The sequence below is a fragment of the Moschus berezovskii genome, chromosome 7 (genome assembly GCF_049115385.1).
Source record: "Moschus berezovskii isolate FMDL1 chromosome 7, NW_MosBer_1.0, whole genome shotgun sequence".
In the NCBI taxonomy this organism is placed as follows: Eukaryota; Metazoa; Chordata; class Mammalia; order Artiodactyla; family Moschidae; genus Moschus; species Moschus berezovskii.
In genome coordinates, this window is record NC_142466.1 from 106715104 (window position 1) to 106730426 (window position 15323).

The 15323-nt window shown below is 44.4% G+C and overlaps 1 protein-coding gene across 6 annotated transcripts in view; it reads left to right on the forward strand.

The window, feature by feature from the left end:
- Nucleotides 1–15323, forward strand: part of PALM2AKAP2 (PALM2 and AKAP2 fusion) — a 382216-nt gene that overhangs the window by 91650 nt on the left and 275243 nt on the right. For all 6 annotated transcript variants that reach the window (XM_088838269.1, XM_055427558.2, XM_088838264.1 and 3 more), the window contains exon 3: nucleotides 955–1085. In XM_088838269.1, coding sequence (XP_088694395.1) covers nucleotides 955–1085 — 131 coding nt within the window. The remainder of the gene's footprint in view (nucleotides 1–954; nucleotides 1086–15323) is intronic.

The window sequence follows — 15323 nt, forward strand, 5'->3', positions numbered from 1 at the left end:
GGGTACATGGTGTAAAGGAACTTGTAATGTCAGAACACCTCTGGGAAACCGAGATCCCTGAGACAAGCCCACTGTCTTGTTCTGTTAGATCCCCTCTTCCTGTCCCCTAGGGGGACACAACTCAGCCGGCAAGAGAGCCACCAACATATACAAATTGCACCACAAGCTTTCACACCTGATTTTATATTATTACAGCCGGCAAGAGAGCCACCAACATATACAAATTGCACCACAAGCTTTCACACCTGATTTTATATTATTAAACAATGCCCCATAAATTTTAAGTACTTTTTTACAGAGTACTTTTTAATCTTTTAAAAAGAACCTGTTAAGATGGACTGGATAATAAGTGATCTTGGGAAATTTTATAATCAATCTGAAGTTGCATAGAAAATGTCCTTATTTTTTAGAGACTCATGCTGAAATATTTATGGGTGAAATGTCCTGATGTTGGTCATTTACTTTAAGAGGCTTCAGTGGGAAGGGCTTCCCTGGTGGCTCAGACAGTGAAGAATCCACCTGCAATGCAGGAGACCCAGGCTCAGTCCCTGAGTTGGGAAGATTCCCTGGAGGAGGAAATGGTGACCTACTCCAGTATTCTTGCCTGGAGAATTTCCTGGACAGAGGAACGGAATCCCACGTCCTGATATTGGTTATTTACTTTAAAATGCTTCTGTGGGAAGAATATACGGGGAAATATGACAAAATCCTTATAATTGTGAAATGCACATGAAATTACACAGGAACGCATCATCTAGTTTCTTCTGTATGTTTTCAAATTTTTTAATCATAGAAAATATGGGAATCAATCCTTCTGGTGGCTCTCTGGACATAGGGTAGGAACAAGTAGGGGCCTACTGATGAGGGGTGAAGCTAAGACAGAGGGACCTTGGAGGGAGAGGCCGGTGTGAACTGAGAGATATCCTCAGTCTGTTCTCTTGCTCATTCCCACAGTCTAAAGTACTTCGAGAAAAATGGCTGCTGCAGGGCATACCTGCTGGAACCGCGGAAGAAGAGGAAGCCAGGAGACGGCAGTCTGAGGAGGATGAGTTCAGAGTCAAACAGCTTGAAGATAACATTCAGAGGTAGGTGGTTCCAGTCCAGGGCCACATGCTGTGTCTTTACGGTGCAATAACTGCCTTTCTTCTCTGGGAGGTGTTTCTGAATGGCATCACCTTTTCCCAGCGCTTTAGAATTATCTTCCTAAACAGAGTATGTACACTGTTTCCACTGAAACTTTCCCAGATGATCCAGAATTTTTACTCTGAGGACTAAGTATTGTATTGGGCTGTCGCATAGTATAGTGATCTCTTCACGGACCAACTAGATGAGATGAGCAGCTTACCCCTTCACTAAATGTCCCCCTTTTGAGTTCTTCTGTCAGCCCTTGCCTTTTTCCTTCTTGAACTCAGGCTGTTAGCTGTTAGTCTGTTGCCAAATTTACTACATTTGATCAACTGGAAGTAGGAAATCTATAGCCAAGGGTCTTGGAATTGAAACTGAGGGTCCCTCTGAAGGCTGTGTGCCTATGCTCTAAAAGATTCACTAAGTACTGTCTGTTTTCAGTGCTCAGAGGGTGCATTGCCTCCTCTGCGGTCCTCAAGCAGGTTCTGAACATTTCAGTCTAGGAGATAAGTGACCTTCCTATATGTCCAGTGTCTAGCCAGACTCATACAGAAGCAAAATAAATATAGGTTTCCATTTGGGAATTGTAGCCACAGCAGGTCCCAGGACACCCAGCCAGAGATGTGAGATGGTGCGGAAGATGGTGAGGGAGGTGCCTTAGAACAAAATCTCCACCTCATCCCCCAAATTCTGCCGGAAATCTCATCCTGGAGAGTGTCATCTCTTTCTCCTGGGGTTTTTGAACTCTTTTAAAATACAAAGAGTAATAGCTAATTTGCTTCCAGTCATTTGTACCCAAGAGTGAATGAAGCTGGTGAGAATACCTTGGGGACCCCAATAGCATCACCAAAGGAAAAAGCAGACTGACTGTAAGGCCCCAAGGCCTTATCCCTGCTTTCCTTGAGCCCTAATGCCCCTTAAAGAGTTCTTGGAGCAGCCTGGCCAAACTTTGCTTGTGGGGGAAACCTGCTAAGAAAAAGTTTATATGAGATGTGTGTATGTGTACATACATGTACATACATAAGCACATTTTTCTTAAAATATAAAGGGTAAAAGCTAAGTAATGTATGTACACATATATATAATATTGGAAAGGCTACATTATATATTAACATATATATATATATGTCTCTGTGTGTATGTGTAGGATTGGCTGAAAAATTCATTTGGGTTTTGCCATTAGATGTTACAGAAAAACCCAAATGAACTTTCTGACCAACTCAATTATTTATATCATCAGAAGAAATTTTAATTATGTAAATGCTGACCTCAAGCTTGTGAGGACAAGTACCTCCAAGATCCCAGGGGAAAAAGGGGATTTCTTCATGTTAGAAGCCCAGAATATAGAAAGGGGGGTGCAGAATGAGTGGCTCAGAGTCCTGAGCTTTGGGGATTGCGTTTCCTCAAAAGTGGCTCAGCTTGCTGCATCTTAGACAAGATGAGGGAGCCAAGGATAATGGGAAACAGCGACAGTAAGTTGGAGAGGAAAAGTCAGCTCTGAGAAATGTTTTGTTTTTTTTTTCTTTTGAGAAATGGGTTTATAGGAGATTTGTTTTTAAGTCTCAAAGTAGCAAGTCCATGGTGCTTTCAGCTGCAATGACAGTTGAGACCATATAGCATCTCTTTGTCTTTAGTCCATCTCCTGTCTCTTTCTTGCTGGTTTCACGTAATCAGGACAGATGGGTCTGGCACCAAGTAGAGGCCCCATAGCTGTTTGCCGAATGAAAGGACTGGGGCTGCGTGCACCATGCATCAGGGGACCTGCCTGGCAGAGGGAGCCTGGGAAGTTACTCTCAAGTCCAAGCTGGCAAAACCCTAGGAACAAGTGACTTGGGCACAGTCTAGTCACAGCAAGCTGTGGTTTGGGCTCACACGGGACAGCATTATACTCCTGAGGAGTTCAGGCAGGATGAAGAGACAAAGATGAACATTTCAGGCCCCCTCTGAAGTGGAGGGGGACGGGGTACACACAGATGGGCAGAAAATCTGATTTAAAACTCGTTTTATAAAACCCGACGTCTTTTCTCACTGAGCCTGTCCTGTACACTCATTTCATGTTGTAGGTGTTATTACAGATGGAAAGCAGACAGGATTTGGAAAGTAGGATAAAACTAGTTCTCTGACCTTTTCTAGTTTTCTTAATTGGCATCAGAAAACATGGTCTTCAGCTGCATTGGCGGTTTCACTTTGACTTGAATACAAGTATATTATTTTTCTGGCCCAGTAGGTAGTAACTCTCACCTGTCAGATGAGCCATTACATGTGGAAGTAGAGTCTTAAATCAAGACTCAGTTTTGGCTAAATTAATCATTGGAGTGAGATATAAGAGTGAGGGGCTGATTTGTGGTTCAGGTGGGCATGACCATACTCCAAAAAATAAAGAAAATCTCTTTTCATCTTTTGAGTAAGTAGAGGAAAGAGCTCATTCAATGCGTGCAATCTCCTGGAAGCCATTTGAGAGAGAGATTCCCAAGCCAGAAGGAAAGAAATCCTCACAGACTTAGGGGCTAAGAGTGGGGTGCTTAGGCCTAGATTCAGGGGCTGTTTCTTTCTGCCATAATTATGGCTTTGCTGGACATCAGCCAGATGGGCATTGGCCTTTCGCTGGGGGATGAGCTGTGGTCCCTGGAGCTGCTTTTCTGTAGGAGCTGGGCTGCCAGTGGCATCATTTCCTCCTTAGGGCCTCTTGTGGGAGGAGCTTCTCCCTACCCTAGATGTCAGTTTCTGCTTCCCTTCATTTTCCTTACGTCTTCTGTCTTCTATGGTGTTTAGCATCTCTAAGCTCCAGTCCCAAGGGAAGGAAGAAAAGCGCTTTCCCCCTCTCTTCCCTTAAAGGATATTCAGTCACCTGACACTTCCCTGAAGTCAAACACTGGTTCTCTCCCACATTCTTAATCCCTTGAACTGCTTTAAAGGCTCACTGTAAACTGAAGCATCCTTCAGTTTTACAGAGCCTGTGTGGATTGGTTAGCCTGGCTTTGTTCATTTTAGCTGAGTTTGGCTAAGTGACTCTAAGCTGTAGGTTGGATGAGTCTGCTCATACTTTCCCTGCACGAATGAACTAATCATGACAATTTCCTTTTATGGCAATGGCAGAGGTGCAAAGGGGCTGAACAGGCACAGTGTATAGGCTCAGAACTGCCTGTGAGCCATTAGCTAAGATGGGTGGATGGCTCATCCCCAAACCCAGGGGAGGAGGTGGACAGTCAGCCTTTAGTAGAAGGAACTCAGAATTATGGGGCAAAGAATACGGATACAGGAGAGAGTGAAAATGGAGACTCATCCTTCAATCTTCCAGAAGCATGATTATTTCATTGAAAACTGCAAACATGAGGGAAAACTGGTCAGCAGGAGGAAAAGTACAGAAAAGCAAAGGAACGTGAAAGGGGATGAACTAAAGTAACTCAGGAATTCAAGGGAAAAGGACAAAGAGAATAAAGGAAAATATGAGTGGCTTTGAAGCCAGATCCGATCTTTACATAATGGGAATCCTGGAAAGTCTCTGCAGAACCGCTAAATAAGGGAATTCTAAACAAAAGTTTCTTTGTTTGAAACAGAACGTTAATTTGTAGATCTTTAACATTTGGGTCCACTCGTCTAAGTTCACCCCTAGCAACAAATTAGATTTTCCTAAAGAGATATATGAATTCTTTTCAAATTGTATTAATATATAATATGAATATAATAAAGTATACTAGTATATTTGTGCTCTGAGGGTGTGTTAGTTCCTCTTGGTGAGTTCAGAGTAGCTTGAAGAACCTGATGGAGCTGTAGAGGATGCGTACAAGGAAAGATGAAGGGAAATCAGGCTCGGTTAGTTTAGAACAAGAGAAGATAACGGTAGCAACCTAACTCAGAACTTGATGTGTATGTAGAATTTAGGTCACATCTGAATTCTTATATCTGGGCCATTCTGAATATGATAAAGACTTAAAATAAAGCATGAGAATTTACACTTAGACATACATATGTCTGTTTCACTAGATATATCTTCAAGAAGAAAGAACATAACCACCTTTCTAATTCTGATTTGAAAACCCTTTACAGTTCCAGTAACCATACAGGCAGTTCCAGGTTAACAGACATGTTTTCTTCCAAAGTGTTATTTGTAAATTGCTGGTGGCTTGGAACTGAGAATGTTGTCTGTCTTTTAAAACTATAATATGTGGTGCTTAGGTCTTGAGGGCAGCCCACAAAGAAGACAGGAAAAACAGAGGGAGGGAGGGGAAAATGTAGCTAAATTATTAAATCTAGGCGTTAGAATCACCTGGGAAGCTTTTAAAAAACATAAATACCCAGGTCTCATTCCAGGAAATCTGGATTCAGTGACCAAGGTGAAAGTGAAAGTTGCTCAGCTGTGTCTGACTTTTTGTGACCCCATGGATCATACAGTCCATGGAATTCTCTCAGCCAGAATACTGGACTGGGTACCTTTCCCTTTTCCAGGGAATCTTCCCAACCTAGGGATCAAACCCAGGTCTCCCTCATTGCCGGCAGATTCTTTACCAGCTGAGCCACAGGGGAACCAAGGTGAGGAGTCCTGTAATTTATGTTTTTCAAACACTGCTCCAGGTAATTCTTTTGCATGGTCAGGTTCAAGAACAATTGCTAAAATGGTAAATACCATAGATCATAAGTGAAATCCCATTTTAATTTCTATAAACCCCTAAGGGAAGTGAGAAGTAAACAGTGTTTGTAAGAAAACTGATTTCATCCGAACACATAAAGGACATACCTGACCCTTGATTTCAGACTGATTTGAAGGCTTTGACTCAGGGAAATCTGAACCCTGCTTTGGGACTTCTGTGTGTGCGTGCATGCCAAGTTGCTTTAGTTGTGTCCTATTCTATGTGACCCTATGGACTGTAGCCTGCCAGGCCCCTCTGTCCATGGGAGTCTCCAGGCAAGAATACTAGAGTGGGTTACCGTGCCCTCCTCAAGGGATCTTCACCACCCAGGGATCGAAGCCTTGACTCTTGCATTGGCAGGCAGGTTCTTTACCGCTAGCACCACCTGGGAATAGGGGGGAATAAAGCTGTCTCTCTGGCACTGGGCTGAGGTCTCTCTCCCATAGGCCCCATGGTGGAGCCAAGCTTTCATTTGAACTTGATTAGAAACAGCCTTGGTTTGAAAGTGAAAGTCTTTGTCCTCAGCTGTGCCTGCCTCTTTGTGACCCCATGGACTGTAGCCCTCCAGGTTCCTCTGTTCATGGAATTCTCCAGGCGGAATACTGGAGTGAGTTTCCATTCCCTTCTCCAGGGGATCTTCCCAACCCAGGGATTGAACCCGGGTCTCCTGCATGGCAGGCAGATTCTTTACCATCTGAGCCACCAGGGAAGCCTTGGTTTCAGTTCAGTTCAGTTCAGTCGCTCAGTCGTGTCCAACTCTACCAAACGCAAATTGATACAGATCAGGAAAGATGGCTACTTTCACATAGGCCAGAAAATTCTACCAATTTTCAAAGGTTTCTGGCTAAAATTAACAGCACAATAGCCTTGAAGTGATGACACCAAGGTGACAGGGAAAGAAGATGAGAACTGGTCAGTATAATGGATATATTGATTGTCAAATTCTCTTGCACAACTTTTCACGAGGTAGTGTTGGGATGGCCCAGTCAGTCTGTTGGTTGTATTTTCAACTCACTAGAAACCAGGAGCAAAGCAGGTTTAAAAAAAAAATGTTGGAATCATTGAAAGAAAAAGCTGTACTCTTTTCTAAAAATTTGAATATCGCATCTTCTGTCTGCTTTTCCATTGAAGTGCCATGTTGAGAAAGCCCAAAGGATTGTTTCTGGCTTGGGCCCATCACCCACCATTGTGCATGCTGTCACTGGACGTGATGGGTCCCGGGGGGCCACAAGTGGGTTTCCCATCAATGCTTTTGGACATTTTAGGTAGTTAGAGCCACGCCAGCTCTGTCTATTTCTCATCTGCTCCAATCAACAAGTCTTGTCACTTGCCTTGTGGTTTTCCACCTAAGATTCTTTCTTGTTTAACCAAGTTTAAGTGTTTGAAATATAGTGTTAACTTTCTTTCATTTGTGAGACATATAGGGAAAATTTGTCTACTCACCTTATAATTACCCCCAAAGAAGATGAGACACCTCATGCAGTGGTAAACGAAAAAGTAACGAACTGTGCCAAAGCCAAGGTGCTGCTTCTGGCTCTGCTGCTAATTTATTGTGTCGCTGTCGGTAAATCTCTCATCCTCTCTGGTCCAGTTCCCTCATCTTTTCAGTGGGAGGTCTCTCAGGATCTTTCAGCTATGGTATTCTGAGATCCTCTAATTTGGGAGGATGGCCAAAAATCCCTCCTAAACAAATATACCTGTGCAGTGAAATATTAATATCACTATTGTAGAAGGAAGTAGTTTTGGAGATAGGCCAGAATTGGGGAGAGGCTAAATTCTCAGGAAACAAAAGCTCCACGTGTAACTGACTCATCCCAGAGGTGACTAATTTCATTTCAACAGCCATCAGTTCTAAAATATGTGACATCAAAATATTCACTGAATAAAAACTCAAGTCTCAATTGCTAACCTATAGAGGGCCATACAACTTTTTAGAAAGAAAATTCAAGACACAAGTGGCCTGGTTCATTTCTACTTCTGACTCAAGATTCTTTGAGTGCCTCCATTAATCTCTGATGGATACCAGAATTCACTTAATTTTCCACATTCTTGAGGCACTCAAAGCAGAAGACTGGCGACATCAGGCATAAGCATGTGTGTGTTATATTATGGGATTTTGGCAACCAAAGAGATGACAGTCACCCACAAATAGCTGTACTAGAAAAGGCAACCAGAGAAATGTTCGTTAGAATCACAAAGGACACTTGCTCAAGATTCAGTGTGTTCTTTCTGCTTGCTATTTTTAAGTCCATGATGCACTGTTCTTTCTCAGCATGGCATGGAGCATGCCACATTGGCATTCCGCATCTGTCCACTCCTGGCAACATTCAGCCATCTAGCCCTGGTCTGTTTCCCATCCTTTTCAAAATATATCCGTATAGACTGTAAAACATACAATGATATAATGGACTGTATTGTCTAATATGCATTGGTCCTGTCCTCTGTCCTGACCTAACTTTGGGGCCTCCATGAATTCATTCATATTCTCATTTCATCCCCAGAACACTCTCATGAAATAGTTGTGATGATAATGATACCCATTATACAGTTGGGAGTCTTAGGAGAGAGATAAAGTAACTTGCTGCCCAGAATGACCCCATTAAGAAGTGAAAGAGCCAGTGTTTGAATTCTGCTCTGCCTAACTCTGAAATTTTCAACAGAAGTGGTAATTTTAAGCTAGAAGTCTTTGAGACCTGTGCTATTGAGTGAGGTCACACCAAAGTTTACCTCATGATGTAGGTGGATGGACAGATAGACATGCTCCTTCTCTCGCCTCAAGGGCCTGGAAGAGTCTGGGCTTGGATCCATTGTGAGTGAGCATCATGACTGGGGAGGCTGGCCCATTCAGAATCTTTCAAGAAGTACAAGTTCTATTGTAGCCTCCAAAGTCCTTGGCTCCCAAGGACCCTTTCGTGGTTGTATACAACCTAATCTCTGCTGGAAACCACGTGTGGTGATGCAAAGGTCCCCCAGCAGAGTGTAGTGATTAGGAATCTGGACCTTGGCTTTTGATTGTTCTTGGTTTGAGTCCTAGTTCTGCATTTACAAGTTGTTTGATCTTGGACAAGCCCTGTAACTTCTCTGGACTTGAATTTTCCCACCCATACACTGGGGATAACGATGCCCACCATGAAAAGTTGCTGTCATGTGTAGAGATCATGTGCGTGAGTGAAGTGACAGTGCAGTAGCCTGTCAGGAAGTAAGCGTAAAGTGAAAGTGGCTCAGTCGTGTCCGGCTCTCTGTGACCCCATGAACTGTACAGTCCATGGGATTCTCTAGGCCAGAATACTGGAGTGGGTAGCCTTTCCCTTTTCCTGGTGATCTTCCCAACCCAGAGATCGAACTCAGGTCTCCCACACTGCAGGTGGATTCTTTACCAGCCGAGCCACAAGGGAAGCCCGAAGTAAGCATAGTGCTATTGTTATTATTTTCTCTGTCCTTCTAGAGAGGGTTTCCAACAGTAACACTATTGACATTTGGGGCCAGACAATTCCTTGTTTTGTGGGGGACTGTCCTGTGATTTGCAGACTATTTAGCAGCATCCCTGATGTCTACCCAGTAGATGCCCGTACCCCGACACCCCCAGTCACGACAATCAGAAGTGTCTTCAGGCATGGCTAAATGTCTTCAAAATAACCCCTAATTGAGAACCACTGTTCTAAAACCTGGAGTTACAGGTGTTGATACTGAAATAAAAATCACCCTGTCAAACATCTTCAGAATACAGAATCCTAAAAAGATTTATGAAGATAACAATGATTCTCAGTGCAAAATGACATAAAGGCTTTCAGTTGATTGAAAATAGAAATCTTGTCAAATGCTGAGCCTTGAAAGTCAGCTCTGTGTTAAAAAGAAATAGTTGGGTTTTGTTTTGGTTTGGTTTGGTTTTTGGCATCCAATGCTGTGCTGATTTTGCAAAGGCAGTGATTTTATGACAGCTCATGAAATTGCAGAATCTTAGAGTATGCGTAACTGATGCCTTGTTACCTGGATCAGCTTTTATCTGATACTTCACAGTTTGCAATGAACCCAGTGAGTGGGAGTCAGTAGACAGCTTCTCCCCAGAGGCTGAAAGTGACAGGGAACTCACTTCCTCACAAAGTAACACTGAAGTCCACACTGGAACAACTGCTCATTATCACAAAGAATCCTCCCTTGGGCTGAAAGTTACATTCTTTGCAATTTCCCCCTGCCCTAAGGTTCCTACCCTGCCCCCAGGAAAGTCCCTCTTTATAGATTCTGAAATCTGGAAGCTTCCGAGTTGTAATCAACTTAGGAAGCTGAGCAGGCAAGGGAGGGAGTACTCTGAAATTGCATTCACGCACATCTGCATTGCATGTGAGTTTCCTAGTGGCCAGTAGTGGAAAAGCTTACTGCCAGATATTCCCAAGCTTCTTGCCTTACTCAGGTTTTAGAGGCTCCATTATAGTTGCCTCATTGATTAGGTAGATTAAGTTTAAAGTGCCCAGAATGATGAAAATAGTGGGAGAATTCCATCCATCCACTGAGACCATGTAAAAGTCACATTTGGGGATCGCTTGCATTTTCCAGCCCTTAGAACAATTGCTTTAGTCGAAGGAATTATGCAAAGTCAACTTTCTTGGCAGCTGGTCCCAGGTTTTTTGCCCTGTGATTGCCATGCCTTAACTTCCCTCTCTACAAATGCTCTGAAAATGGTACTTTTCTGCCCCAGTAGCTTATAATGTGGTCACTTCTAACCCCTCTAAATTCTCAATGGAACAAAACCATCAGTGGTCCTGTTGATAGTCTCTTCCATGATGTTTACCAGCTGTTTACCAGTTGTGCTTTCTGAAGGCAATGGATGGTCTCTTCCCAGGTCCTTCCCAGCAAGGACAGTCTATGATCTTATAACATGGGGGCCTTACAGTCAAGTCCGGTGGCTGAGGTTCAGCAGTCATGTGGTCATGGGGACCCAAGCAGGCTTTGATGGGGAGCAGACCTGCAGGGAGGCTGACCTGACACCTCCATCACCACAGTCTGCAGCCTCGTCGATCTCTTGGGCACAACCCCGCTTGATATGCTCTCTTTTCACCGTTCAGGCCCAGAGAAGAGTGCAGTGGGACTCCAGGCTGCTTGAGACTTAACACTGCAAGGCTGCCTCTCCTGGCCTTTCTAGTTTCTCCCCCGATCAGGTCCAAGCCTTGAGCCCTCCAAGGCAACAAAGGGGAGATAAGCTGCACAAACCCTCTCCTGGTCTAGGGTTCCAGTTCCCCAGCAGACATGCGAGAACGCTAGAAGAAATGCCTCTCTTCTTACTCCCCCCATCCCCAAGCAAAGCAACTTCAGCCACCAAGGGTTCTTTAAATTTCTCACCCTAGGTGTGAACCTTGAGAATGGGAATTTCAGGCCAGGTGAGAGAAAAAGGGTATGCAGCAATAGATGAGTTAGGTTTTAGGCCCTGTTTATTAGGAGGGATTTGCCAACATCCTTGTTCCCATCTCTTCTTGGAGAAACTATCGTTATTTTTGAGAACATTTGGAGCACATGTGCAATTATACTTGCAATGTGATGAATGAAGATTTATTGTACTCACAGATTCTGAGTCAGGAGTTTGAGCAGAGAATAGCAGTAATGGCTTGTCTGTGCTTCACAGTGTGGGACCTCAGCTAGGAGGACACACATGGCTGGGGATGACTCAAGGGGCTGGGTGCTGGAATCACCTTCATCGCATGTCTAGGGCCTGAACTAGGATGCCTCAAAGCCTGGGTGGTACTAACATCCACGATACTTCTATGTGGCCCTTCCACAGGGCTAGCCTTCTCCCTGCGTGGCAGCTGGGTTCTGAGAAGCAGCACCCCAAGGGATTAGTCTAGAGAGCAGATATGCTTCCAAGGGAGCCGGGAGGAAGTTTTAAGACTTCTTCCATCCTGGCCCCTCAGAACTCCTGTCTCATCATTTCTACTGCATCTTACTGGTTTCAACTGAACCACCAAAGCCAACTCTAAAACTTTATAAACACTAAAGCTTTTACCCTGGTGACTCAGTTGGTAAAGAATCCACCTGCAATGCAGGAGACAGGTTTGTTCTCTGGGTTGGGAAGACCCCCTGGAGAAGGAAATAGCAACTTACTCCAGTATCTTGCCTGGGAAATCCATGGACAAAAGAGCCTGGCAGGCCGTAGTCCATGGGGTCTCAAGAGTCAGACATGACTTAGTAACTACCTCCACCACCAGCAAGGCAAGGCAAATGAGAATCCGTCTTTTGGTGGGAGTGGCAAGGTCACATTGCTGAAGAGCATGTGAGATGGAAGAGATTTTTATGGACTGTTCAGGAAATATGGTCTGCCTCAGAGCCTATATTGTTTGGTGTGTGTTTGAAGCCTAGTCTTTATGTGTTTTTTGAGTGTTCCGTTTATTATTATTCTCTGTTCCTCTTTATTTTTATGAATATCAAAATCTTCTTTAATGCAGTTAAAAAAATAAAGGAATAGAAGCCCCCGAGTGACTTACCTAAAACCTCATGTAAAGTGACAAGACTGCTGTGCTCCCTGCTGACTTAAAGCACCCTCCTCTCCTCACTGCTAAGGCTTTTGATCTCTTTTGAAACAGAATCTCTGTTGGAATAATACAAACTCCGGGGATCTCAGAGTTTCATGTTTTTTCCTCCCATGTGAAAAGGCAAGGGAAAAAGGTGAATAATGTTTGAACATTGCCAGTACATAGAGGATGTCTGTGAGGTTAGGGACACCGCTGCCAGCACAGACTGGCACCCCAGTCAGCGTGCCGTGGTATGTGGCATGAGGGTTGCCACCATCGCCAGGTCTGGCTGGAAGGACTGGACATCTCTGATCACCAGTGGCATTCATGGCCATTGGTGGATCACATGACTCCTCAGTGCAAATCAGCAAATGCAGCTCCACACGAGGCCACTGTGTAGACCAGCGGGCCGGACTCCAGCCTCCTCTCCTCTCTTGGCTCATATCCTCAGACAGAGATAAGCTGTACAAGCATGTGCAGTGGTCCTGCTCACTTCTTGGTCTCTGCTGGCTTCCTTCTTATTGCGCATTAAGGTAGTCTCAATTTCCTCCCATTCTTAGTCTCGGGTAAAGGCCAGAGGGGATGGAGAGGAAACTTTTTACAGGCCACTGGGGGCCACAAACAACTAAGCCATCAATTACAAACTGGTGGGATAGCTCCTGTCATGAAGGTTCGAAAAGGGTCTGGGAGCCTGCAGAGGGGAGGCGTCATTAACACTCAGTTCGGGGAGTGCAGGTAAGGCATCCTAGTGTGAAGTGTGAGGAGAATGTGTTTAGCTCTTGATTTTCTCTGCTGTTGATTTTCAGCAAATGGTTTTATCTTTTTACGTTACATTGCACCGTATTACCTTGTATTACACTACATTGTGTGACATTATGTTCATTCTCGATTAGCATGTAAATCCCAGGAGCACACGGACTTCACAGGTTGCTCACTTTATAAGTTTCCTAAGGGTGCTGTAACAAATTACAACAAACTTGGTGGCTTCACACAACAAAACTGTATTCTGTCACACTTCTAGAGGCCAAAAATCTAAGATCAGGGTGTCAGCAGTGCTGTGCTTTCTCCAGAGGCTCTAGGGGAGGATCCTTCTCGCCTCTTCCAGCCTCCAGTGACTCCCAGCATTCCTTGCCTTGTGGCTGCATCACTCTCATCTCTGCCTCCATATGCCTTCTCCTCTTCCGGTGTCTCCTCTTCCGGTGTCTCCTCTTCCGGTGTCTCCTCTTCCGGTGTCTCCTCTTCTTCTGTCTCCTATCAGAACCCTTGCCGTTGGAGTTAGAGCCCATCCAGATAACCCCAGGTGATCACATCTCAAAATCCTTTAATTACATCTACAAAGACCCTTCCCCCTGCCCCAAATAAGGCCATACTTACAAGTTCCAGGGTTACAATGTGGTCATATCTTTTGGGGACCACCATTCAACACACTGGGATCCCTAGGTGGCTCAGTGGGCAGAGAAACTTCCTGTAATGCAGGAGACACAGGTGATTGAGGTTAGATCCCTGAATCAGGAAGATCCCCAGGAGGAGGGCATGGCAGCCCACTCCAGTATTCTTGCCTGGAGAATCCCATGGACAGAGGAGCCTGACGGACTGCCATCCATAGGGTCACAAAGAGTTGGATATGACTGAAACAACTGAGCATGCACGCATGCGTTCAGCTCTCTACACCCACTATATATATATATATATATATATATGTACCTAGAAGACTCTCTGGTGTCTACTAGGCTGCTCTCATTAAATGTTTTTTATCAACATAATTAAGATTTATGTAATTTTCACAACAGTAGGATACAAATTCTATTCAAGTTCCCTTAGACTGTGAACTAGGAGACACTGAAACATATCCAGGGACATAAAACAAGGTGCAAAAATTTCATGGTCTAGTGATACAGTAAATACCTTTTAATTTAATTGGTCTGTATCAGATTTAGGTCATCTAAAGGATTGTGACGGAGAAGGCAATGCCAAGCCACTCCAGTACTCTTGCCTAGAGAATCACATGGACAGAGGAGCCTGGTGGGCTGCAGTCCATGGGGTCGCTACTAGTCGGACACGACTGAGCGACTTCACTTACACTTTTTACTTTCACACATTGGAGAAGGAAATGGCATCCCACTCCAGTGTTCTTGCCTGGAGAATCCCAGGGACGGCGGAGCCTGGTCGGCTGCTGTCTATGGGGTCGCACGGAGTCGGACACGACTGAAGCAACTTAGCAGCAGCAGCAGCAAAGGATTGTGATGAGGTTCAAAACCAACCTTTATGTCTAGAAACAGTGCTGGGCTGTGGTTATGGCTGAGAGCATCAGCATCCCACTTGCTGGGTCAAGTCCAAGGTCTCCACTTGCTGTCTGTGTGATCTTAGGCAAGTTCCTTTAGATTGTCTCTACTTCCCTTGCCTCTACCACAAAGAAAAGATAATAAAATAATAGACTTTATTGGGTAGTGGTGACAAGCTAATATATACAGAATGCTTATACTTAGAACAACCTAGGACTTGGTGCCCAATAGGTTTTAGCTTTTATTGTAAAAATAAGAGTGATGTGACAATACACAGTATATAAATGACCCCAAATTATTTGATTTTCCCCGACTCCCTCTCCATTCTCCAACAGATGAGAGGGACGCCCCTGCCCTAGGCTTAGCACACTGTTTAGAAGTCAGCTGCAGCTGGACATACAAATCCACTGTTGACTTGGAAGCACCAGCCTGCACCTCTGGGAGGTCCCAGTCAGAGGAGGAAAGGAGGCCGAGGGCACAGGGCTGAAAGCTGCTGCCTTGAGGACAAGAAGCAACCTCTGTACCCTCAGTGGCTCGCCTCTCTAGTTCCCTCTCTCTCTGTGATCAGCTCATGTCTGTCACCCTGAGGCCCTCAGCAGGAATTCCAGGGCTTTCCAGAACCTGTCAGCTAAAGTGGAGGATGAAAAAGAACAACTCCAAGGACAAAAAAAGTAGGACAATTTGAGAGAGAGATTTGAGAAGAACTCAGACTAATTGTGGGGCAGACCCAGTTGAATAAGGTGAGAAGTTAGAGTTATCTCAGCACGTTATTTTTTTTTAAATGTAACCTT